This window comes from Elephas maximus, chromosome 2, assembly GCF_024166365.1.
Source record: "Elephas maximus indicus isolate mEleMax1 chromosome 2, mEleMax1 primary haplotype, whole genome shotgun sequence".
Lineage (NCBI taxonomy): Eukaryota > Metazoa > Chordata > Mammalia > Proboscidea > Elephantidae > Elephas > Elephas maximus.
This window is the reverse complement of record NC_064820.1, coordinates 48,178,234-48,205,212: the sequence shown is the minus strand read 5'-3', so window position 1 is coordinate 48,205,212 and position 26,979 is coordinate 48,178,234. Positions and strand designations below refer to the sequence as shown.

The following is a 26,979-nucleotide window of genomic DNA, read 5'->3' as shown; positions in this document are numbered from 1 at the left end:
GATTGGACAATGGGTTGGAGAGGGATGCTGGTAAGGAATGAGCTTCTTGGATCAGGTGGACACTTGAGACTATGTTGGCATCTCCTGCCTGGAGGGGAGATGAGAGGGTAGAGGGGGTTAGAAGCTGGCGAAAAGGACACAAAAAGAGAGAGTGGAAGGAGAGAGCAGGCTGTCTCATTAGGGAGAGAGTAATTGGGAGTGTGTAGCAAGGTGTATATGGGTTTTTGTGTGAGACTGACTTGATTTGTAAACTTTCACTTAAAGCAAAATAAAAATTATTAAAAAAAAAAACAATAATATTAGCTTTGGCAATCAATCCAAACTCTCCCAGTGAAATGAGTGTATAAAGGATCTTTGTTCACTTGGGGACTGGTGAACAATGATATTTATGAAAACTTTTGTTCATTCCAAGGATTTAGGAGCCGAAATCAAGGACTTGTTGTGGCTTAATCTGGAAACTTGGAGGAGTAATACTCTCTTTTACCCTTGCCTTCCAATGTTTAACAGGAAACTTGAGGAGCGCATAGAAAGCAATAAGGAGGCCCCTGCTTAATCTTGTGATTCAGAGCAAATAACTTGAGTTTTATTGCTATGGATGAGAATTCTTGGTGGGGACGTTTAGGGTTAGCCTTAGCTTCTACAACTGTTTTCTTGGTAGAAAGTTAATGAAAAACTCTGTGAAGTCAGTTGCCACAATGGGAGTTGATTCACGGGGCATATTTTTAAGATTTGGTATATGAAAGTGTTTTTGGTCTCTCTTTTTTTAATTGGTTGAGAGTCCTAAAAGTCTTCATCAGATAGGTAGTTTCTGGAATGGAAAATTACTCAAGGCAAGTGATTTGCAGCCAGTAGTCTGTCCTATAGGGTCGCTATGAGTCAGAATTGACTTGACGGCAGGGGCAGGGGCTAGAGTGCCCTACTGTTTAAAGGACTTCTGCAACATCCAGGTATATTCTACCAGTTATGAAATTTTCGGTATATTGGTTTTCAAAAAGCAAATGTAGATTTCAACTGTGAATTGTGCCCCTTTAAGAGGAGTACTCAAAATAGAGAAGATATAAAAGTGATCACAATACAAACACGGTTTGGTAATCTATTGTATTTTTGCACAAATAACACGTGCCTTCTACATTTGTTTGCCAATCATGCCCTTCCCTACAAGGTATTTTCATAACTGCAACTATGCCAGTTGTTTTTTACATGTTGCTAAAAAAAAAAAAAAATCAGCATAGCACGCTTATGCAAATACTTCATGAGAAGAGGGTGCAGCTGGCAAACACAGATGGCACGTTATTTGTGTAAAAATACAGTTTTTACTTAAAAAACATATTCTTAACATCTTTATGGATTCAATGGTTATCCAAAAACATTATTTTAATGGCCACATTTATTCATTCAACCATCATTCACTCAAGGAGTACTTATCAAGTACTATGTGCCAGGCAGGGAACAAAATAAACAAAAATGATCACCTTCATAAAGCTTACATGGCATTTCTTTATATAGCTGTAGTGAAACTTTCTTAGCCAGTTTGATCTATCATACATTCTCTAGAGCTTCACTACTATAAATTATGCTGTACTAAGTACTTTTTTAGCTATTTCAAGTTCTAGCTATATGCAAGTTACAGCTTAGTGCCCTTAAGCTTTTGTGCACAGGACTGTTTCCTAAAGATAATTCCTTAGAATTAAAACTACTAATTAAAATAACTTTTTAAAATAATGTTTTGAAAGCTCTTGACAAGTGTAACAAATTATTTCTAAAAAGTATCAGGTCTTCCCATATTCTTATCACCCTTGTTTTTTTCAAATAAAGTTTCTTTCTTCTTTAGTTAATTGGAACTATGACCCTTTCTTCTTTGGATTCCTATTAGATGAAGTATCTGTTTGGCTGTATGCTACATTTTTAGTTCACCAGCTATGTACCACTTCAAAATAGCTCGTGAGTCCAGCCATAATCTTAACTGAAACAGCTAAGAGAAAACTGCTTGAAAAACAATTTTTACCAATGGCTCTAAATTGCTATTTGTTTCTGTATTCCCAGAACCTGGCACAAGACCTGGCACATAGTAGACATGCTCTAAATAATGAATTACTTTCACATTTCCTATTATTGGTAAATATGGAATATTCTGCAAATGGCGAAAACTTACAACGCTTATCTAGTCTCATTCTTTTGTCTGATTTATTTAAGAATGATTTACTAAAAATTTTGATACTGCAACTCATCACCCTGGTAACAATCACAATTGCATATAAATACTGGATGTATTAGGTCACTTAATAAGGGCTGAGAAAGGTTCTCATTTAAACAGTAATATCTGGATGGCTCGCAGTGCTGGAAAAGGAAATAAATAACATAAGGAGTCAGATAAGAGTATTCATTGTTGACTAGTTATGAGCTATGGAAGGCTTTCCGTGTCAGGGACTGTCCGAACCACTTTATCAACTCATTTAATCCACAGAACATCTATAAAAGAAGGATATGATGGAAAATTCTTTGAAAGACACAACAGTAAGAAGAGGAAAACAGAGAACTTGAATAATTGTATCTGTTAGAGAAATTAAAATTGTGTTAAAAAATTCCCCACAAAGAAAAGTATAGATCCAGATTCTTTCACTGATTAGAAAGAGTTAATACTAACCTTACACAACTCTTTCGAGAATATAGGAAAAGGAATACTTTCAAATTCATTTTATGAGGTCAGCATAATCTTCATAACAAAACCTGACAAGGATATTATAAGAAAAGATTATGGACCAATATCCCTTACGAGCATAGATTCAAAAATTTTAAACAGGCTCTTCCTCATCCTCTTCCTCTCCCCTTCTCTTCCCTTTCTGAACAATTCAATTCTAAATCCATTAGATGGAACAGACCAAGGTGGACTTCCATGAGGAAGAGCCCCTGGCATGGGATGTGAGAGTCCCAAGAGAAATGACATCAGTGTAGGCAACAGCTTGTCATGAAGCGTTGAAGCCCACTGCAGAGTGCAGGCAATTTGCTGAGGGGAGGTCAGGATACATGTAAGTCTCTGGAATGTTTTCTCTATGAGTATGGAATAGCATTTGGCTTTAGTACCTTATGAGCTTACAAACGTATTTGAAAACAGCGGGAACTGCCAGAAAGTTATTTTAACTGAGTTAATATTAAATTTGATATAAGCTTGATTCCTACTATTTCAGAAAAAAGAGGTTGTATGGTCACTGCATTAAATGCAACTCCAGTTAATATTCCAGTCTTTACACAGTTATTTATTAAGAATAGATAAAAAATCTCCTTCTTAATAATCAGTTGTAGACCCTTAGAAAACCCTATGCAAGGCTTAGCAAATGTGCTATTCCTCACTAGGGCAATCTTTGAGAAATAAAAAGGAAGAAAAATCACATGGAACGAAAGAAGCACAACACAGTTTTTTTCTAGAATTTAATATTTTAAAAAAGACAGAAAATATAAAAATTATCAAAAAAATTTAAAAGGTTAATTTTGGGATGAAATGCTAGCACTGAAATTCTTTTCCTGTAATTGATTTAAGGTAAAAAGTAGAAATAAAATAGGAAACGCAGCAGCTATGGCTGTCCAACATAAAGCCCACTTGCACAAAGTCAGAACAAAGTGAGCTGACCTGAGCAAATAGCCATCCACATCACGACCTTAGTAAACAACTTCAAATGGTTTCCGTTTCCAAGGTCCAAAAGGAGGATCACCTTGAATGCTTCGATTCCACTTCTTCAAGAATCCACTGAATTCCATTCAAAAAACCAGCTAGAGTTTCAGCATCTGTATCCTGGACCTATGAACAGAGAAGACAGAACATTACTAAAAAGAAACTGAATCCGAAATTTTACAATAGGGAGATTTTCCTAGACACCAAAAAAAATAGGACTGAAAAGACCCCAATAAATTTTAGGTGAGTTACACAAGTTTTGTCATCCACAGAGCGTGGATAAAAATATGATTTTCTCATATGTCTTAATTATTACCAATATGAGGCTTATTACTTATCTTAGATCTGAATTTGAGAAATGGGAAGAACTATCATTTCCATGATTTACCTGCATGTATTAGGGAAAAAAAAAATTTCTCAAAAGGATCCACTTTGAAAACTAAAGTATCTTTGAACGAACCCAGCTGTTGTTGTTGTTGTTGCTAGGTGCAATTGAGTCACTTCCAACTCATAGTGACCCCATGTACAACAGGACGAAACACTGCCCGTTCCTCCACCATCCTCATAATCGTTGCTATGCTTAAATCCATCCTTGCATCCACTGTGCCAGTCCAACTCATGGAGAGTTTTCCTCTCTTTCTCTAACCCTCTACTTTGCCAAGCATGATGTTCTTCTCCAGGGACTGGTCCCTCCTGATAACATATTCAAAATACATGAGACGAAGTCTCACCAAGCCTGCCTCTGAGGAGGATTCTGGCTGTACTTCTTCCAAGACATATATGTTTGTTCTTCTGGCAGTCCGTGGTATATTCAGTATTATTCACCAACATTACAATTCAAAGGTGTAAATTCTTCCTTGGTCTTCCTCATTCATCGTCCAGCTTTCCCATGCATATGAGGTGATTGAAAATACCATGACTTGGATCAGGCACACCTTAGACCTCAAAGAGATATCTTTGCTTTTGAACACTTTAAAGAGGTTATTTTGCAGCAGATTTGCTCAGTGCAATGCCTCTTCTGATTTCTTTGCTGCTTCCATGGGTGTTGATTGTGGATTCAAGTAAAATGAAATCCTTTACAACTTCAGTCTTTTCTCCGTTTATCATGATATTGCTTATTGATCCAGTTGCGAGGATTTTCATTTTTGTATGTTGAGGAGAAATCCATACTGAAGGTTGTAGTCTTTGATCTTCATCAGTAGGTGCTTCAAGTCCTCTTCACTTTCAGCAGCCAAGGTTGTGTCATCTGCCTATCACAGATTGTTAGTGAATCTTCCTCCAATCCTGATCCCATATTCTTCTTCATATAGTCCAGTTTCACAGATTATTTGCTCAGCATACTAAGTATGGCGAAAGGATACAACCCTAATACATGCCTTTTCTGACTTTAAACCACACCGTATCCCCTTGTTCTGTTCAAATGACTGCCTCTTGGTCTATGTACAGGTTCCTCATGAGGACAATTAAGTGTTCTGGAATTCCCATTCCTTGCAAGCTTATCCATAATTTGTTACGATCCACATAGTCCAATGCCTTTGCATAGTCAATAAAACACAGGTAAACATCTTTCAGGTATTCTCTGATCTTAGTCAAGTTCCATCTGACGTCAGCAACCATATCCCTTGTACCACGTCCTCTTCTGAATCCGGCTTGAATGTCTGGCAGTTCCCTGTAGATGTACTGTTGTAATTGTTGGTCTTCGGTCATTAGCGTTTAGTCCGTCAAATCTATTCTTGATATGCTCTCTAAATTCAGATTAGATGTGTTCAGAGTTGTATTTTGGCTCTTGTAGACTTGTTCTAATTTTCTTCAGCTTTATTTAACTTGAACTTGCACATGAGCAATTGATGGTCTGTTCCACAGTCAGCCCCTGGCCTTGTTCTGACTGATGATATTGAGCTTCTCCATGTTTCTTTCTACAGATGTAGTCAATTTGATCTCTGTTTATTCCATCTGGTGAGGTCCATGTGTAGAGTCGCTGTTCATGTTGTTTCTATCACCAAGGCCATATTTTCCAACTACAGATCATTCTTCTTTGTTTCCAACTTTCACGTTCCAATCGCCAGTAATTATCAATGTATCTTGACTGCATGTTTGATCAATTTCAGACTATAAAAGTTGATAAAAATCTTCAATTTTCTCATCTTTGGCATTAGTGATAGATGTGTAAATTTGAATAGTAGTTGTAGTAACTGGTCTTCCTTGTAGGCGTATGGATATTACCCTATCACCGGCAGAGTTGTACTTCAGGATAGATCTGCAAATGTTCTTTTTCACAGTGAATGTGATGCCATTCCTCTTCAATTTGTTATTCCCAGCACAGTAGACCATATCATTGTCTGGTTCAAATTGTCTAATACCAGTCCATTTCAGCTCACTAATGCCTTGGATGTCAATCTTTATGCATTCCATTTCATTTTTGACAACTTCCAATTTTCTCAGATTCACACTTCGTACACTCCACATTCCAATAATCAATGGTTGTTTGCAGCTGTTTCTTCTCATTTTGAGTCATGCCGCCTCAGCAAAGGAAGGTCCCAAAAGGTATACTTCATCCACATGTCACTAAGGTGGACTCTACTTTGAGGAGGTAGCTCTTCTCCAGTCGTATTTTGAGTGCCTTCTAACCTGAAGGGTTCATCTTCCAGTACTATACCAGACAATGTTCTGCTGCTAGTCACAAGGTTTTCACTGGCCAATATTTTTAGAAATAGACTTCCAGGCTCTTCTTCCTAGTCTGTCTTAGTCTGGAAGCTAAACTGAAACCTGCCCACCACGGGTGACCCCAGCTAGTCAGTTGATAAATGTGACAACATGTTGCAAAAATTCATCTTTAAGACTGCCACTCCTCTTAATCATAAAGCTAAAAGTCCAACCACTCATGAGGGTATACACCTTTATCAGCAGCTTTCAAATTGTGTTCCAAAAACCTTCTAAAGCTCCACCGAAGAGATGTGGGGAGGAACGCAGAAAATCCTATAACTTTTTCAGCCAAAGTATATCCAATTTTAATTTTCCTTTATCTGTTTTACTCGGAAGCTTTCAGGAAAGATTTCATTTGAAGAAAGGACTCCATAATTAAAATAAAGTTTGAAAGCAACAAACTGTAAGACAGAATGTATATTTTTGATGGCCCTTAAAGCATAATACGTCAGCGCTAAAAAAAAATCCATGATGGCTGCATCTGAAAAAAAGAAATCCACAACTGCTATCTCACTTTTTCCGTAACAAGAGAGGCAAGTAGGAAGCAGTAATCATCTGAGACTTATTGACACCAATGAACTATCTCTCATTGATTAAGCCATTAAAACTGATTTTAGAATGCTATTTCGTTAAAGAGATGAGTAAGAAAGAATAAAATCAAACAGAAAATTCTCTCATCAGAGAAGAAAGGACCTTACCATCCATGGGTGGTTTAGAAGATTCAGACGCAGTTCATGGGCCAAATAAAAACAGGGCATTCTTTTTACATCTGCTTGAGAAATACAAGATAAAACCAGCACTGGTCTTCCCAAAGATCCAAAAGCCGGATCTGTCATTGCCATAAGATGAGAAAATTCATCTTGCCATTCATGTCCTATGGAATGTAAGTCAAAATCCTTAACTTTGTTACTTAAAAGAAAATAAATAACAAGGAAACAAAAAAATTACCAAGATCCAAACATAACAAACTGTCTCCATTGCTGTGTCCACTTATTGATCATCATAAAATTAGATTAAGTAGCTTTATACGGAAAGCATTTTAGATGGAACTAGAAGGAGAAAAAAAATCACGGTACCATTTAGATGTCTTTTTTTTTTATAGCTTAAAAGCCAAAATGTTTTGTCATAGATATTTTCCTCTCACCAATCTACAGCTGTTACTATCCTTCCTTCCAAAGGCGGTACTCTAAACATTTATCTTACAACAAATCTCAGGACCACAGTTTGATAACACTGAGGTTACGTATGTAGTATCTGTTTGCTTCCACTTATAATCTCCAATTTCCTTTCTCCGTCTATAGTTTTAGTCCTCATATCCTTAATAATGAGGAATAATGTAGTAAGTTTTTTTTATTGCCCTTATAAGGGTTAATAAGTGTCCCAACTCCATAATGATTCATTAAATAAGCATATATTAAGTGCAGGCCTAGAATGGACAATTTGGTCAAAACTCACAGGCATAGGAGTCACAGAGACATGGGTTCAAATCTCATGTCTGTGTTGACTATACCAACCAAAAACATTTAATCTCTCCAAGACCCAGCTTCCTACAAATTCGGGATAATTATATCTATTCATACTCATAGCGACTATATTCATACGCTGTTGTGAGAATCAAAATAATACATAAATCACTTAGAACACTTCCTAGCAAAAAAAAGGTTCTCCAATAAATGGCAGCCATTACTACTTTTATTGTCTAAATCATTATATTCTGCCACCATCTAGTAACTCTAACAACTTTTTTCTTTAATTACTCTATTTTCACCCACTGGCTATTCTGAAAAAAAAAAAAGCCCAAACCCGCTGCCGTCCAGTCAATTCCGATTCATAGCGACCCTCTAGGACAGAGTAGAACTGTCCCATAGAGTTTCCAATGAGCGCCTGGAGGATTTGAACTGCCGACCTCTTGGTTAGCAGCCGTTGCACTTAACCACTACGCCACCATGGTTTCCAGGTTATTCTGAAGAGTGTTTTAAATTTCCAATAATTTTTTTTTTCCATTTTTCTCTTCAATATTAATGCCTAACTTGCTTACTTGGATTTTATAAAGTAAAGTCTATATAATATCTATTTGAAATTTGTTGAGCTTGCCTTATGGCTTAGTACATGGTCAATTTTGTACTGTGTATTCTTTATTGGATGAAGAATTCCATATTTATGTTTTAGACTATATATGTTAATTCTGCAGTTAAAATATTCTTTATCCTTGTCCATTTTTTTTATTGCTGGGCCTAACAATAATCAACAGAAGTGGTTCTAATTTACATTTCCCTACTGATTAATGATGGTGAGCATCTTTTCATATATCTGTCATCTCTATATATCTTCCTTAGTGAAGTGTTTGTTCAAATATTTTGCCATATTTTAAATTAGGTTTGTCTTCTAATTATTGAGTTGTAACAGTCCAGTTCTTTGTATGTTCTGAACACAAGTCCTTTACCAGATATGTGTTTGACAATTATTTTCTCCCAGTTGGTTACTAGCCTTTTGATTTTCTTAACAGTGACTTCTTGAACAGGTTTTACTTTTGAGGAAGTCCAGTTTATCAATTTTTATGACTTATGGTTTTTGAGTCTTATCTAAGAAATCTCTGCAAAACCCAAAGTAAAAGAGATTTTTTTCCCTATGTTTTATTCTAAAAGTTTTATATGTTAAAACCCAGTGCCGTTTCCGGACTTGTAATTGTTCTAACACTGTTTGTTGACTAGACTATCCTTTTCCTGATGAATTATGCTGGCATGTTTGTTGAGAATTAATTAACCAAATATGTGTAGGTCTGCTTCTGGACTCACTATTCTGCTTGATTATTTTATATGTCTACTTATATGCCAATACTACACTTGCTTTATTAATGTAGCTTTACAGGTAGTCCTATAATCAGATAGTGTGAGTGCTCCAATTCTGTTCTTTTTCAAAGGTTTTAGCTATTCTAAGTAGCATGCATTTACATATGAATTTTAGAAACACGTTGTAAATCTCTGCTAAAAAGGCCTGATGAGATTTTGATTGAAATTATGTTGATTCTATATATAAATTTGATAAAAAATGACATCTTAACAATATTGTGTCTCAATCTCTCTACTTATCTGTCTTTTTTAATTTCTCATAGCAATGTTTTATAGTTTTCAGCATACAAATTTGCACATTTATTAAATTTATTCTGAGTATTTCACGTTTTTCAGTATCATTGTTCTTAATGTTGTTTTCTGACAAGGTCACTCTCCAGGCCATTTCTGGGTCTGGCTCCACTGACTGCTTTCTCTCTTAACAGTGAGTCATTTCATTTTGACTTTTTTTTTTTTTCAATCTTATAATTTTTAATTGAATGCTAGACATTTTGTATAGAACAACAGTACAATCTGAGGTAAACAGGATTTACTTCCAGAAATGGGTGTACTTCTCCTTCTGTTAGACCATTAATGCACTCGGTTGAGTCAAACTAGTCAGTAGTTGAGCTGCATTTGGCTTTTTTTGCTACAGTTAACTTTAGAAAACCAAATTCCTTCACCAGTGGACTGCTGCTAACTTGTTCTGAGAAAAGCCTGCAGTGCCAGACTTTCTCAGAGTTTCTGCTCCACCTTCAGGTTTCAGCAGATCTTTGCATACCTGTGGCATTGGGAGAGGAGGCTCCTCTCCCCTCTTTTGTAAATGTTTATTTGTCTACTTGTTTTGTAGGGGGATACAGGGGAACAGACTGAAAAAATAGATAAAAGATGGGTCTGTATGTGTTTCAGTTTCCAGTTGTGTTCTCAGCACCTAATACAATACTTGGCCTTAGTAGGAACTCAACAAACATTTGTTAAATAAGTGAATTGATTTTTTTGCTTCTAATTTTTCCTCTTACAGATAGCTCCATAATAACAAAGTAAATTATATTTTTTCTTATGAATAATTTTCTCCAGATCTTCTGCATACAGTTGTTTCTATGCCTAACAGATTACAGGGGAATAAATTCAATGGAAATTCAAAAGTGTATTAGATTTATAAAGAACTATAATATACATTATATACATACACGTATATATATGTGTATATATATAATACAGTTATATCCTACTACCTTGTTCACAAAGGATTTAAGGAAGAAATAATACCAGATTGTGGCCTAACGATACCGTATCTTTACACAAATGGGAATGTGCGCCTTCTACATTTGTTTGCTAACCATGCCCTCTCCTCGCAATGTATCTTTTTAAGAGCCGCTATGCCAATTTTTTTGACGTTGCTGTAATAAAAAAATTAGCATAGCATGCTTACAAAAATACCTCATGGCGGGGGGTGTGGTTAGCAAACAAATGAAGAAGGTGCATGTTATTTGTGTAAAAATATGCTACTCTGATTTCAAGTCAATATAGCATTGTGAATGGCAATTACTCAGATTATTTGGAGAGTGTTCTTAACTAATCTATTTAATTAATATAAACATTCCACCCCACATACCTCTCTATTATCTGGGTAATTAAAACAAAGGTAAAATTTGTCATGGTTAACTGCATAAATTATTTTAATACAGCCAGATGCAGGTAACAACATTAATGCAAAAAGTACAGAAGCATACAACACAAAAATACTATAAAGTTGAAGTATCAAACTTTGATATACATCAGAATTTCCTGGATACAAGCCAAGTCCATGAATTATCACCAGGGTAAGAATTAGGTAGCTGTATTTTTAACAAGCTCCTCATGTAAGCCTAATATACATCAGTTTTGGGAATTTATCATTAACAGTAACAGTCACAGAATCACACTGATAAAATTAACCATTACATTTTTAAGAAGGCACAGTAAAGATTAAAACTAAAAGACAACGTATTTTGTTATTTGCTTTTCAAAGACATAATAGTGTTTTCAAAATAAGAGAATGCTTACTTTTATGAGCTTCAGCATTTGCAACATAGATGAACCCATCTACAACTTCACACACCTTCTGAATCTGTGGAATCACACTGTATCGGCTTCCTTGTTGATCACTGCCTTCATTCTGTAGACTGAACATCTTGTTAACTGCACTTGTATGCTCTTCCCTTGCTCTATCTCTTTCCTTTCTATAAGAATGCAAATATAAAATATAAACGACACTAAACAGGTCCTATTCCCCTAAAATGTTCCATTCCTGGTGTCTCAGGTAGGCCACCAGGTAGGTAGCCTTACCTAGTAGTTGAATATAGTATTAGGATGTTGAATTTATGTTGGTTGCTCAGCTGAAAACTGACTCCTGATCCAATACCTAAAGGAGAAAATTACAATAAGAAAATAAGTCATTATTAAACCAAAAGATCAGACTGCAGAGACAAAATCCAGAGAAAGCAAAAAGAACCGCCCCCCCCAAAAAAAACCCTCTATGACAAATCATATATAGCTTTGGAATAGAATGCAATATTTGAAGAAAAGATGTTGTGTGCAATTGTCATTCACATGGCAATAAAAATATGAATGAATGGTTTTATCATCCAACATGAAACCCAAGCCAGAAACCTGAGCTGTCCTTATTACCAATACACTGCTAATACACATTCATTCTGTCAATTCTGTATCTTAATATTCATTCTATCCTCTCCATGTCACTAACACTTAGTTCAGATCCTCTTCATATTTTCATCACGACATTATAGTAGCTTCTTACTGGGTTTCCATGTCTCTAGCCCCTTCTAATCTATTCTTCACTTAGTAGCCAGAGTAATCTTTCTAAAATGCAATTCTGATCATCTCACTCCCCTGGTTTAAATCCTTAAATGGCTCCCAAATGCTTAAGCACAACATACCAGTGTCTTCTCATCTGTCCCCACTCTTTCTAGACACACAGAACTATCTCAAATGTATCATGCACACCCAGACCCCTGTCCTTTTTTGATAGCCTACTCCTACTCATTCTAATGACTCATGTCAGACATCATCTGCACTGTGAAGCCTTCTCTGACCCTCATCTTTCTACCCAGGAACTAATTCCATCATATTCTAATTACCTGCATACTTGTGTACCTCCTCACCAAGACCAAGCATCTTCAGGGAAGACAGAGATTTTTTTGTTGTTGCTATTTGAAATCTCTGCATCCCTAGCATCTAGTAGATGCTCTCCCTAAATGAATAAGTAAAATGTACGCTACATTATATTATTATTTATATTTTATTTGCTGCTTTGCCAACTAGCTGTACTTTATTTTTATAGAAATATGGGGAAGGTGATGATTTAGCTCCTTACTGAAATTCCAATATTTATCAAAGTTTTGCACACCGTAGATGCCGAATGATTTTTGCTTTCTTTTAAAAATATGGTAAATGTAATATCCACTGTACAGGTACACCCTAATAAAATGTAATTTACTTTCACATATTCTTAAATTCTGTATCAGAACTTGAGGAATAAGGAGGTCAAGCTTACCTCTTATAATAAGTAAACTCTTTGAGTCCAATGAGAAAGGGGGGGATCCCATTCACCAAATTATTATATTTTATTACATCAGAGTTAATTTAAAAATGAATGACTTCCCATTTAACATTAGTGTCAAGCTCAATTGTTTGAATTATTATGCACTGTAGATTAACATGAAAATTACCATCAATCTGCCTCTGAGGTAAACCAGCTGTTGGGCAAAGTTCCTCAGATGACATCAAACTCAACACCAAAGATGTATTCAATTCTTCCAAACCTGGTCCAAACATAGCAAATCGTGGTTCATTCTGAATGATCAGTGAGTGCAAAAAAGAGGTGACAGCTCCATACATAGGACGGCTGGATTTCAAGGATCTTCTTGTATGTGGACAACACATTTTATAGCTGTGTGAAATTGTCACAAATTAGAGAATTGACACACACAAAAATCAGATTTTTACTGCTATTCATTCAACTATATGTGTTGAGTACCTGCTATCTAAAGTAGATACAATGATTATATAGTCCCAATCCTCAAGGAAGGCAGTGGAGGATAGATTTTAATATGTATATTAAGGGCCATGACAGTGAAAAGCGCAGGGTGCTGTGGGAGTGGTTCAGAAGCTGAGGAAATCTCCACCATGTGGTTACTTACTTTCTAATCTTTCATTTAGACTCTCTTGGAACACTTGCTCTAACACTTGTTTCAATGATTACAATTCACTACATAGAGCAGTGGTTTTCAACCTGGGGAAATTCTGCTGCCCCAAGGAAATGTTTGACAGTATCTATTGGCTTTTTGATCATGATTGTTCCAAGGGAGGGGTAGGGAATACCACCAGCATCTAGTGGGTAGAGGCCAGGTATGCTGTTAAACATCCTACAATGTACAAGACAACTTCCTAAAACAAAGAATTTTCTGGTAGAGATTGAGAAACCCTGCACTAAATATACACAGCATAAATGTCCCTAGAGGGGGAAAAAAAAAAAACTGCCAAAGTCACCAATATAACCAAATTTCTTAGGTATACCTATTAATGGCCTTAAATTTAACAATTCACTGAGTGTTAAATATATAGGGAAGCTTAACTGTTCTTTAAAGATAGACTAATGAACTAAGAATCATGTAAAAGAAACAATGCAGTTTCTTTCAGTAGCTATAAATCTCTAAACTAGTAATGTCTATATTCTATCAAAAATTAAAACAAAGTTGCTCAAATCAAAATAAAACCTGAAGCCTTAAAGCCTTTGAACTAAATCCAAGCCAGTTAAGACAATGATTAACCCAACAAGAAAATCATCTCTATTTAGGAACCTTTCAAATTGGGAAGGAAAAAAGCTAGCTTTGGGGTTAGGAAGACCTGGCCAACATTCACCATTTTATTTAGTTATATAATCCATTCATATTCTGAACTTTAATTTCTTCATTTGCAATATTAGAGCAATAATAACCAACAAAACTTTGTAACGATTAGAAATAATTTATATGTTCATAATGGTAGTTATTACGATTATGACTACTGAGGGGGAGGGAAGTTCCCCAGCATCAGATTACTTGATGCTGTGGTTGGTTATAGAACATCACAGAGGTAATACCCAGTAAGTGAGGGTATGTTGACAATTGATAGTATATGCAATATCACATGCATTGTAATCAAGTAGTCTGACAAAGACTTGATGTAATAGTATCTGGATTGGAATTTAAAAATGCTTTGAATAACTTTTAAAATATAAAAAAAAAAAATTACTATATGTAGCTACCAAACCTAGCAGAGCAAAACAATTCTTACCTAAAACAAAAGTATTCTTTCAATTTTATTTGCAATGCCTTAGATTTGGAGCTCTCAATGAAGCAGGTTTATCCAGATCCAATGACATGATACATCTTTGAGGTAGCATGGTGAAAGTCCTTTACAAACTGTATGACCTGAAGCAAATTAAGTAATCTCTCTGAATCTCAACTCTACATTCATGAAACAAGGTTAGTATCTCCTTGTTGCATGAAAATTGAATAAACAACCCTAAGCTATCTTCATGGAACCTTATACACTGTGGGTGCTCAGTAACATTAATTCTCTCTCACCTCTATGAGATTTCAAAATATCAATGCTTGTAGGTGATAACAAAATTTTATTTCCCAGAGCCTTGAGAACATGTTTTCTTCCCTGCCAAAAACCTGCCCTCTGATCTCTGGCCAGTCTTCCTCTGGATACAGAAAAGTACTTGCTATTTATATTTAGCAAAATGAAAAATGTTCTAAAGATAAAAAAAAATTGTAACAAAAGTTTTACTTCTTTCCATCAGTGCTGTCTATAATTATTCAAATAACCTGGCTAGGAACCACAGGGAAAAAAACATGTCAAAGCTGAAAGGGTCCTATGAAGGAAGTCATTTAAATTAAACCCCAATTATTATAAGAGAACACTTAGACCCGGAATCCATGAAACAAATTAGTAGCAGTGCCAGGACTGACTTAAACTACTGACTTGTAAAGAGTAAAATTTACTTCCTTTTTTAATTCATAAAACTAGATACTTACACTGCCATATAGTCAAAAAATGCACCATCAGTGACTTCAGATACAGGCTTTTTTAAGATTTCTAGGTCCGGAAGAGACTTCCAGTCAACAGAAGACCAAGAAGGAAGATCCCGCAACAGAAAATATCTCCAAAGAATTGGATCTCGGACAGTGTCATTCCAATAATGATTTGTACTTCCCAACTGACACAGATCGTGGGGTGAAAGAAATGACAAAATATATAGCTGTACATCAATCTGAAACAGAAGGAGAAAACAGGTAGGAAAAAGGGATGAATAATTTACCCTGGAAAACTGTCTTTTGATGATAAATCACGAAATTAAGAAAAAATTATTATATTATACTAGATAAGGCTATGAGTCAGAATCAACTCGACGGCACTCGGTTTTTTTGTCTAGGTAGGTAACCAAGATCAACTAAACGGCCTGTCTTTTTAATAATTAAATCCATTATTCTGCAGTTATTTTTCGGCTATCAGGAGAGAATAACGGAACCCTTAATTTCTAACACGCTGAAACATTTCTGAAAAATCAACCACTGTCCTGTTATTTTTCAAGCCAAATAACCAGTTCCTTTAAATTCTCCCCAAAGGTATTTTTAAATGAATCACTTATTAATTTATTCTTCAAAATAAAACCTTCACCAACTGGGCAAACTTCTGATTTTATCACTAGATCAAATCAAAGAGTAGAAGTTTGTCATCTGAGTTCCTCTACATAATCCATTAAATTATTGCAAAGAACCTCTGCAAAGGGGAGGAGCTCGTAGGCACTCGAAGCCTGCAGTTTTCAACAATAGCAAGATGTCAGTAGTAAGGCGTCAACAGTCCAGATGAGTTACAAGATTTTAATAATTTCTAAGAATTTCTTCTCTCACCATCTTCCCATCTTCCTGAAAAGCCTAACAATAAATGATGTGTAAATTTGTGTCAAAACTTGAGGCACTTGTTAATTAACTTTCAATTAATGGCAATTTTGTTACTTCAAAAATGACAAGCCAAAAATCAAACTCATTGCCCTTGAATGGGTTCAGACTCATAGGGACCCTGTAGGCCAGAGTAGAACTGCCCCATAGGGCTTCCAATAACCCCTAACCCACTGACTTTCAGTCAATTCTGACTTACAGCCACCCTACAGGGCTTCCAAGGCTGTAATATTTACAGAAGCAGACTGCCACATCCTTCTCCCTCTGAGCGGCTGGTAGGTTTTAGGTTCCCAGCTGAGCGCTTAACCACTGCACCAGCAGAGTTATGTAATAGCCGAATGTCTGAAAACACAATGTTCTCAGAGAGTGCTTGTTTTTGGTGTTTTGATACTAAATAGTCTGGCATGAAAGATGCTGAGCACACAGAAAACCCATTGCCGTCTAGCTGATTCTGACACATAACGACCCATTAGGACAGAAAAGAACTGCCCCCTAGGTTTCCAGGGAGCACCTGGAGGATTTAAACTGCCGACCTTTTGGTTGTAGCTCTTAACCATTAGACCACCAGGGTTTCCGAGCACACAGAAGCTGGATACTTTTCCAAGCTAAGCAGAAAGCCTGGGTGGATTTCCTTAACCTGACGTTTAAGGTGTCTTAGTCCCAGGTGCTTGTTCTGGGAGGCTGAAACCTGACGGTGGCCTGGCTGGTCACGCTGGCGCCCCCCGAATTTCAGTTTCACTGAGACCGTAAGCCCTGGCTGCGGAGCACCAGGAGGTCAGCGCAAGGGGTCTGTGGTCAACTGTTGTTCCAGGTGACGACATTGCGCGTAATGGCTGCAGAGACAGGGCTAGCCACAGGCCTCCCGGGCGAAGACGCCCTCCCCGGCCAGAGGCCGACGCTCACCGGCAGCCGCGTCAGGGTACTAGCCTCCTCATCCGCCTCCTCCGAGGAGGCCACCGGCGCTGCCCTCTCCTTGCCCACCGACTGCCAGAAGGCTCTCCAGCCACTGAGGATGGCCGCCTCCAGGCGACTCCAGTCGCTGTGGGGCGTCGGCGGTGAGCTGCCTCCGCGGCGCGGCTCGCTTCCCGCCATGGCTGCCGGCGCAGCGCGTGACGCGCCTTGGGGCTGCGCTGGCGCGACCGCCTCCCGGGCTCCCCTCCCGTCGCCGCCGCCGCCGCCGCCGCCGCCACCGCCCCTGCCTCCGGCCTCCGGCCTCCCGCGCGGGGTCACCTCCGGCGGATGCCCAGCCTGGAAGTGGGCCGACGTGGCCCAACTGCATGTGGATCGGAGCCACGCTAGAAGCTCCGGCCAATAGTCACTCCTCATTCGCTTCTGGCCGCAATCTCAGCCACACTAACTTCACCCATTGCCATAAAATTTCCTTTTCTATAAAACCTGACTTCACTAAAGCTGTCCCCTCTGTCTGGGGCCCTTTTCCACTTCGCCTACTCATTCAGTTATGGCCCTCTTCCACTGTCTTGGACTTAATTACCAGTTGCTTTTTTCCTTCTACCATACTGTTTTAGTTCTTTCAAAAAAAAAACACTTTTTTTTCAATGTCTCATTTACCATTTTTTTTCTAGAGGATTAGTAAAAATTGAGACTAGAGAGACTGTCAGGAGCCCAATCATAAACAACCTTATGCCTTAATGCGGAGTCTGGGTCCACCATATAAAAACATAAGCACATTAAAAAATTGCTGAACAAATGGATTGGATGCCATAAAAGGACAGCAAAACATGATTAGAATAAGAAGAAAACCCAGATGTGGTGTTGAAATCAAACTAATGGGTTCTTATCTCTTAAAACAAAAGTCCATCCTACTCACTTTGTCCTGCAATCAGGATGCACTGATAATTACCTGTGACTGGAATGTGAAAGTTGGAAACAAAGAAGGATTAGTAGTTGGAAAATATGGCCTTGGTGATAGAAACAATGCTGGAGATCACATAACAGAATTTTGCAAGACCAACGACTTCTTCATTGCAAATGACTTTTTCCACCAACATAAATGGCAACTATACACCTGGACCTTGCCAGATGGAATACACAGGGATCAAATCGGCTACAACTGTGGAAAGAAATGATGGAAAAGCTCAATATCTTCAGTCGGAACAAGGCTAGGGGCTGAATGGAACAGACCATGAATTGCTCAGATGAAGGTTCAAGCTGCAACTATAGAAAATTAGAACATACCACAACAGCCAAAGTATGACCCTGAGTATATCTCACCTGAGTTTAGAGACCATATCAAGAATAGATTTGACACATATAACACTAATGACTGAGGAACAGATCACTTGTGGGATGACATCAAGGACATCATACATGAAGAAAGCAAAAGGTCATTAAAAAACAGGAAAGAAAGAAAATAAAAAGGATCTCAGAAGAGCCTCTGAAACTTGCTCTTGAACATACAGAAGCTAAAGCAAAAGGAAGAAATGATGAGGTAAAAGAGCTGAACAGTAGATTTCAAAGGGTAGCTCAAGAAGACAAAGTATTATACTGACATGTGCAAAGACCTGGAGATAGAAAGCCAAAAGGAGAGACCATGCTGGGCATTTCTCAAGCTGAAACACTGAAAAAAAAATTTAAGCCTTGACTTGCAATATTGAAGGATTCTGCGGGGAAAATATTAAATGACCCAGGAACCATCAAAAGCAGATGAAAGGAATATACAAAGTCATACCAAAAAGGACCGGTGGACATTCCAACCATTTCAGGAGGTAGCATATGTTCAGCAACCAATGGTACTGAAGGAAGAAGTTGAAGCTGCACTGAAGGCACCAGCAAAAAACAAGGCTCCAGGAAATGACAATACCAACTGAGATGTTCAACAAACAGATGCAGTGCTGGAAGTGCTCACACGTTTATGTGAAGAAATTTGGAAGACAGCTACCTGGCCAACCAACTGGAAGAGATCCATATTTATGCCTGTTCCCAAGAAAGGTGATCCAATGGAATGTGGAAATTATCAAACAACATCATTATATCACACACAAGTAAAATTTTGCTGAAGATCATTCAAAAGTGGCTGCAGCAATATAGCAACAGGGAACTGGCAGAAGTTAGAGCCAGATTCAGAAGAGGATGTGGAACCAGGGATATCATTGTTGATGACAGACGGATCCTGGCTGAAAGCAGAGAATACCAGAAAGACATTTATCTGTGTTTTGTTGACTATGCCAAGGCATTTGACTGTGTGGTTCATAACAAATTATGGGTAACACTGCAAAGAATGGGAATTTCAGAACATTCAATTGTGCTCATAAGGACTGTCTACATAGATCAAGAGGCAGTCGTTCAAACAGAACAATGGAAATACTGCTTGGTTATAATCAGAAAAGGTATGCGTCAGGGCTGTATCCTTTTACCATACTTATTCAATCTGTATACTGAGCAAATAATTCAGGAAGCTGAACCATATGAAGAAGACTGGGGCATCAGCATTGGAGGAAGACTGCGTTACGTGGATGACACAACCTTGCTTGATGAAAGTGAAGAGGGCTCAAAGCACTGACTGCTGAAGATTAAAGACCACAGCCTTCAGTATGAATTAACCTCAACATAAAGAAAACAAAAATCCTCACAACTGGATAAGCAACATCCTGATAAATGAAGAAAAGATTAAAGTTGTCAAGGATTTCATTTTACTTGGATCCACAATCAGCACCCATGGAAGCAGCAGTTGAGAAATCAAAAGATGCATTGCATTAGGCAAATCTGCTGCAAAAGACCTCTTTGAAGTGTTGAAAAGCAAAGATGTCACCTTGAAGATAGGGTGTGCTTGACCCAAGCTATGGTGTTTTCAATCGCCTCACATGATGCAAAAGTTGGACAATGAATAAGGAAGACTGAAGAATAGATGCCTTTGAATTATGGTGTTGGCAAAGAATATTGAATATACCATGGACTGCCAAAAGAACGAACAAACCTGTCTTGGAAGAAGTACAACCAGAATGCTCCTTAGAAGCAAGGATGGGGAGACTACATCTCACATTCTTTGGACATGTCAGAATGATCAGTCCCTGGAGAAGGACATCATGGGTGGTAAAGTAGAGGGTTACCTAAGAAGAGGGAGACCCTCAATGAGATGGATTGACACAGTGGCTGCAACAATGGGCTCAAGCATAACAAGGATTTTAAGGATGGTGGAGGACCAGGCAGTGTTTTGTTCCATTGTACATGGGGTCGCTATGAGTCAGAACCAACTGGATGGCACCTAACAAGTTTTCAGACATAGATCGCCATCCTGTCTCCCTAGTCTGTCTTAACTCAGAGGCTTCACTGAAACCTGTCCACTGTGGGTGACCCCTGCTGGTATCTGAAATATTGGTGGCATAATTTCCAGCCTCACAGCAACACACAAACCACCACAGTATGACAAACTGAGAACAACTTTTCTTCATGGGTCATTTGACTGCCCTGCCCAGATCTTAAATCTGCCATATCTCCAGGGAGGCCTCGTTTATTTTAAGCAGAAATGGTATTTGGTCATTATTTCTAGGCCTCTTTTGTGGCCTTTATATAAGAAGAAAATATGAGTTCATAGTGATATATCCCATTGAAATTTAGGATAACAGATTTCTACTTCTGATTTCTTATTTGTTTCTCTTACACTCCAAGTCCTTGTTCCTAATCATATTAATGTAGTTATTAACAATGTAACTACTGAGGAGTTTAAGATTTCTCTATCACTCTTATTGTCCTTGGGAACATCCCACTAGAGATGTAAAAATCACTCTGCTTTAGAGATACTTGAAACATTCCTGTGTATTTAAGCCACCAGCTTGATACACAATACTGCTATATTTGTTTCGCTTTGCTTTTGATTTTTAGGGGCTGCTTTTCATTTTAAATTTTGATTTAATCTCGTTTTATATGTACGCAGTTCCAAAGTCAAAATTCATGGAACATTCAGATAAGTCTAGCTTCCCTCCTGGCCCCTCCCTCCCTTTCTCTCTTATAGTAACCATTTTTAAGTTTTCGGTTGTTCTTAGTTTTAAGAAAAAAAATTTTTTAATATAAACAAATAAGGTTATACACATACACACATTTATAGCCTCTTTTTTTAAAAATAAATATTATACATAAGGAGTCCTGGTAGTGCATAGTTAAGCGCTCAGCTGCTGAAAGGTTGGCAGTTCAACCCCACCACCCGCTTAGTGGAAGAAAAGACCTGGCGATCTGTTCCTGTAAAGATTAAGGCCTAGGAAACCCTATGGGGCAGTTCTACTGTGCCCCCTATAGTGTCACTATGAGTTCGAATCAACTGGACAGCACACAACAACATACTATATAAGGGACATTGGTGTTTTTCAGTGGTAAAATTCTCACCTTCCACCCAGGAGACCCAGGTTCGATTTCCGGCCGATACACCTCAAGCACAAGCCACCATTCCTGTCAGTGGAAGCTTGCATGTTGGTATGATGCTGAACAGGTTTCAGGGGAGCTTCCAGACTAAGATGGGTTAGGAAGGAAGCTCTGGCAATCTACTTCCAAAAACTGGCCAAAGAAAACCCTGTGTATGGATTACAAGGGTCTGATCCACAGCTGATCGTGGGGATGGTGCAGGACTCGGCAGCGTTCCATTTTGTTGTACATGGAGTCAGGGGCCAACTCCATGGCAGCTAACATACTATACACATTTTCCACGTTGTTTTTCACTTAATGATATGATCATTCCATATATATATATATACATATATATATATATACTCATTGATTTTTATAGCTACATACTTAGTTATATGGATATACTATGGTTTAGAGTAACCAATTTTTAAATAGGGTTATGTATAGTATTTAGATGACTAATCGATCCTTAAATGCCTCTGACTTGTGAGTTAAAACATGAGACCAAAAGGTCCTAGAAGCCAAGTCAGTCAAGCCAACTGAAAAATGGAGAAATTTGTATACAGTGGATACAAATATATATGTGTGTGTGTATATATATATGTATATATAGCTAAACAATTTTTATAGGCTTTCTTCTGGTCACACCCATAAAAAACATCTGAGGTGCCTAGCTAGGCCATGATTTCTTCTTCGAAATCTGCTTCCCATATAGAATGGCAAGCACCACTTCAACTGAGGAAAGAGCAGTGAGTGCTTACTGGCCAGAACAAGAGTTTGTCATACAACTCTACTAGCTGATAAGTGAAATGCAGAAGCAGAAATTAAAGAACACAGTAATTGTAATAGCTAACTCTCTTGAGCTCTTACCATGTGCTAGGTACTGAACGATAAGCACTCTGAACATTAGCTCATTTAATCTTCAATAATCTGTGAGGTAGGTACTCTCACTGTTCCCATGTTAAATAACAGAATATTAAATTGCACAGCTGGGGTTTGAACTCAGGTCTTCTGGCTCTAAAGCCTACCCTGTCTGAAAGTTTTTAGGACCAGAGGAAATAATATCCAGAAGTTAGAACAGTAAACTGAGATGATAAAAGCTTTCACTCTGACACAACACCCAAATATAAAAGAAAGCAAAAAACTACAAACAAATATGGGAGTGTGGTTTTATTTAAAAAAAAAAAAAAAGTATGCTTCAAAACATTTTACTTGGATAATTTAATAAGCAGAAATATCAGTACCAGTGTGAATACATAGTGTATACTTTAAGTGTGGATACATTAAATGTATTTTAATGCAATACTTTCATAACATATCATCTCAACCTGTGTTAATAATACAAGGAAGTGATACCGGAGAACTACAGAATCCTGGCATCTATGGCAGATGGGGTAGCCTTATGGGAGTCAGGAAAGGAACATGAGAAGGTAGAGAGAAGTGACAAGCAATCTAAAACTGCTGTGTCAAGCTGCAGGTTTTTTCATGCCATTAAAATGAATCTGGGAATACCTTTAGACACAGTTTACACCTTAATGAACATCAGAGAATTTACAGTAAGCCTGCAAAGCTAGGAATGTAATTTTATTGTGGGTGTATAGGTATGATTCTCACCTCACTCTACTGTATGCAAAGGAGTAAGGACAAGCTTTTAGTCACGGTTTTTAGGTTTTTATCTTAATAAGCATCAAACAATTCACAGTAGCCAGAAACCCTATAAATGGAGTAAAGCAGACAGGCCTTTAATTGAGTCTTAAAGCCTATTCAACCATCAGAAAATTCACACTGGGAAAGAACGATACAGATTTAAGGACTACGAAAAGTCCTTTACCAGAGTTTCTAATTTTGGTAACCATCAGAGAATTCAAACCAAAGAAAAACCCCAACTGTAATAAATGTGACAAGGTCTTTAGGTATCACTCACCCCTCTGTAAAGCCCACACTAGAGAGAACCCCTTTAAATGTAATCAAAGTAAGGTCTTAAGCAGTGAGTCATTCCTTAATTCAGTATCAGAAATTCCTTAAGAAAGAGAAAATTTATGAATGCACTGAATATGCAAGGCGTTTAACCAAGGGGATGGAATTTGAGGACACAAATGGTAAAGCAGCGGAAAGGTACTTAGAGGTGCCTTCCCAACCTCCCTAAATAAAACCACCCCTCTCCCCAGCATCACACCAGCCCCTTCATAGTGCGAAGGCTTTCATTTTCTTCATGGCACTCACGACTTGATACACTATACGTTCATTCCTTAAAATGCTTATTGTCTAAATTCCTGCCCTAGGATACAAGCTCCAAAAGAGGAGGGTGTTTTACCAGACTACATCCTCAGTGCCTCGGAAAGAATGTGACACGTAGTAGGCACAAAACAGAAAGTTGTTGTAAAAATGAATTGTAGTTTCCTTATGTGGAATATTTGGTATCTTGAAGTTGTATCATTTTAAATGAAACAAAATCCACTTAGGAGGCTGTAACACATACAAAAATGTGTTGTTAGTTCACTGTTTCATAATACACCAGAGTAAAAAGCATTGTATGTGTAATGGTCTACAAACTACTCTCCAATTCTGTATGGGATGGAAAAGTTGTATAAAAAGCACCCAGTGATACCCTCATAATTGTACCAACCAACCCAAATGGTTCACAAGGGTCATGAAGGCAAAATCAAAGTTCCCAGCTTTTAAAGAGAAAGTTCTACTGTTTTCTCAGGCTGGGAATCTACGTAACACTTTACATCTCTGAGGGCTGCTTATATTCCCTATTTGTCTTCTCAACCATGGCGGTTTGGAATCCAATGGCAATCCTTTTGTACAGAATTCGGCACTTAGAATCACGCATCTTCTTAATTAAAAAAAATATGAAATGCCTATCATACATTAAGCCCTATGTTAAGCTCTGTGGTTATAATAAAGATGAGCTTTAAGAATATGGAGTTCACAAACTAGCACAGAAAATAATGACAAGGCAATGTGATCAGTGGGATAATATGGGAGAGGAGGATTACGGGAGCAAAAGCTAAGAGCATCTAATTTTGACTGGAAGGTACTGGAAAATGCCTTATTGACACAGTATCACTGGAGCTGGGGCCTAAAGGACAAGTAGGTATGAACTTGGCCACAGGAAGGGAAAAGTATTCCAAGCCGAAATACAGTAGTAATGAAGTCTGCAAGGGCACTGAGGGAAGAGAACAGGACGTACATTTGGGGAAGGAACTGAAAGTACTTGAGATTAATTGTGATGCTCCAGAAGGTATTGGGAGGAAAGGTGATGCATGCCTGTGGGCTTTTTTTTTTTTAATTCTTATTGTGCTTTTAAGTGAAAGTTTACAAATCAAGTCAGTCTCTCATACAAAAATTTATATATGCCTTGCTATATACTCCTAATTGCTCTCCCCCTCATGAGACAGCACACTCCTTCCCTCCACTGTCTCTTTTCATGTCCATTCTGTCAGCTTCTAACCCCCTCTGCCCTCTCATCTCCCCATCCAGATAGAAAAACGTCTGTGGTTTTAAAATCATATTAAAAACGATTTAAGTCTTTATATTTAGAAAGCACAAAGCTATTTTCACAGTTGTTGTTAGGTGCCATCAAGTCCATTCTGACTCAAGGCAACCCGACAGGACAGAGTAGAACTGCCCCATAGTGTGTTCTTGGTTGAAAAATTTATAGCAGTATATCACCAGGTCTTTCTCCCTTGAAGCTGCTGGGTGGGACTGAACCGCCGACCTTTCAGTTAGCAGTTAAGCACTTAACTGTTTGTGCCACCAGGGCCCCTAAATCTGCTAAAAGCTAAGTTAAATAAAAATCTTAGCTGTGTAACGATAAGCAAGTGAGGCAGAGACAGGGATGGGGAGAGATCCCCCTTGTTCCAAAAAGCTCTATCAGGATTTTTATGTTTATCAAAAAGGAATACGAGGTATAGAAGCAAGATGGCAGCATAACCAGTCGCACCCTCACATCCTCTACAATAAAACCAGGAGAAAACAAGTAAAAATCAATGGAACTGATAATCTTGGAACTCTAGACAACAGCTGAAGAGTTGGAGAGCCAAAGTGAACACTGAATCAAGAAAAAGAAAGAACACCAACAATAGGGAAGCAGTAATTCGTGGACCGTCCTCATCCTACTCACCAGCCCAGCTCAGAGTGGCCACCTTGGGCAGCTGCAGAAGGCACCATCGAACAAAGAACCAGCACAGGGACAGCACAGAAGACACAGGCTGGGACAGAGATACTGAGTAAATGGCCCTGGGATGAAGCGGCACAGTGGTCATGGCTCGTACTGGGACGGTGCACACAGGCACACCATGGGTTTAAATCCTGGGAACTCCAGGAAAGTGCTACTGGGTCAAACAGTGCAGACTGGACTGTATGAGTACCCAGGCTGGAGGCAGGAAAGCTGAAGCAAGTAGCCCTAGGAAAGGACAAAGGGAAGGTACAGCAGTGTAGACTTGAGCCCCTGTGTCCTGGGAAAGTGCACCACCAGGAGAAGAAAATGAATCAGAATTTATGAACGCTCACACTAAGGGCCAGAAAAACTGAGTGGGCATCCTTAGGAAATGTACAGATAGACACGCTGAATACAGAGTGGGCTGAAAGTACAAACCCAGCTGTCCTAAGAAAGGGGCACAGAGAAACAGCAGGCTGTCAATGACAGCACATTTCTTAGGTGTACGAGAAGGGTCCTCTTAACTTCAGACTCTGAAGCCAGAACAGGTCTCTGGGGTGAACAGTGTGGGAAGCTCACGCCCCTTTACTATCCAGACAACCCATGCTGTCAACAAGTACACTCAGCCCCTCTGCTTTTGGATCCGAGGCCATAGGAACCAAACATCCGTTGTGGGACCCACTCATCAGCTACAGGACCTGACCATAAGCTAAACCACCCATCAGCAGCAGCATTGGAACTACTTAGCTGCCAGTGGCTCCAAAGCCAGAAACAGATCTCCTGAGCATAACGTGTGGAGAGCCTCCACCCTTACTCTTTCCAGAGCAGCAAAGTCTGGGAAACACCCAGCAGCCACCTGATGGCTGACCCAGGGTGCCATGCAGGCCACAGTACATGAATCATCAGCCCTGACACAGAGAGGAAACGCTGACGCAGTGCAGACCAAGTCACCTGTATAATCAGACTTGAGACAGTGCAGCTAGGTGAATACTGCTCAGGCAGGAGTTCCTGTGAGTCCAGGGAAGAAGCAACAAAATGAGCACAGCATGGACTGGTAATCATGAACAGTGAGAACACATGGTGAATCAGCAAAAAGTTGCTGTTTCCAAGGTAAGACTCTGAGGGTGGTGTAGTATAGTAAACAGTCCAGGGAGAGGAGTCTAAGGGCATGTCTGTGTCAGCTACAGCTCTGGGGTAAGTGAGCTAGTATCAGAGTTGTACGGTTGGTGCACACAGGGAGCGAGGTCTGTA

The 26,979-nt window shown here is 38.5% G+C and overlaps 1 protein-coding gene across 2 annotated transcripts; it reads right to left on the bottom strand.

The window, feature by feature from the left end:
- Positions 1-2,590: 2,590 nt before the first annotated feature.
- Positions 2,591-17,369, bottom strand: FBXO4 (F-box protein 4). Of its 2 annotated transcripts, none has more exons than XM_049863011.1 (7): positions 16,742-17,101; positions 15,285-15,520; positions 12,930-13,150; positions 11,527-11,602; positions 11,245-11,420; positions 7,069-7,244; positions 2,591-3,793 (listed from the first exon to the last, which is right to left on the bottom strand). In XM_049863011.1, exons 1-7 carry the CDS (start codon positions 16,763-16,765, stop codon positions 3,704-3,706), a joined length of 999 nt encoding a protein of 332 aa, XP_049718968.1. In that variant the 5' UTR covers positions 16,766-17,101; the 3' UTR covers positions 2,591-3,703. The 2 variants fall into 2 exon arrangements, with proteins under 2 accessions (XP_049718968.1, XP_049718959.1); XM_049863002.1 differs by lacking the exon at positions 16,742-17,101 and adding an exon at positions 17,112-17,369 and having other exon boundaries at positions 2,594-3,793.
- Between the last annotated feature and the right edge of the window lie 9,610 nt (positions 17,370-26,979).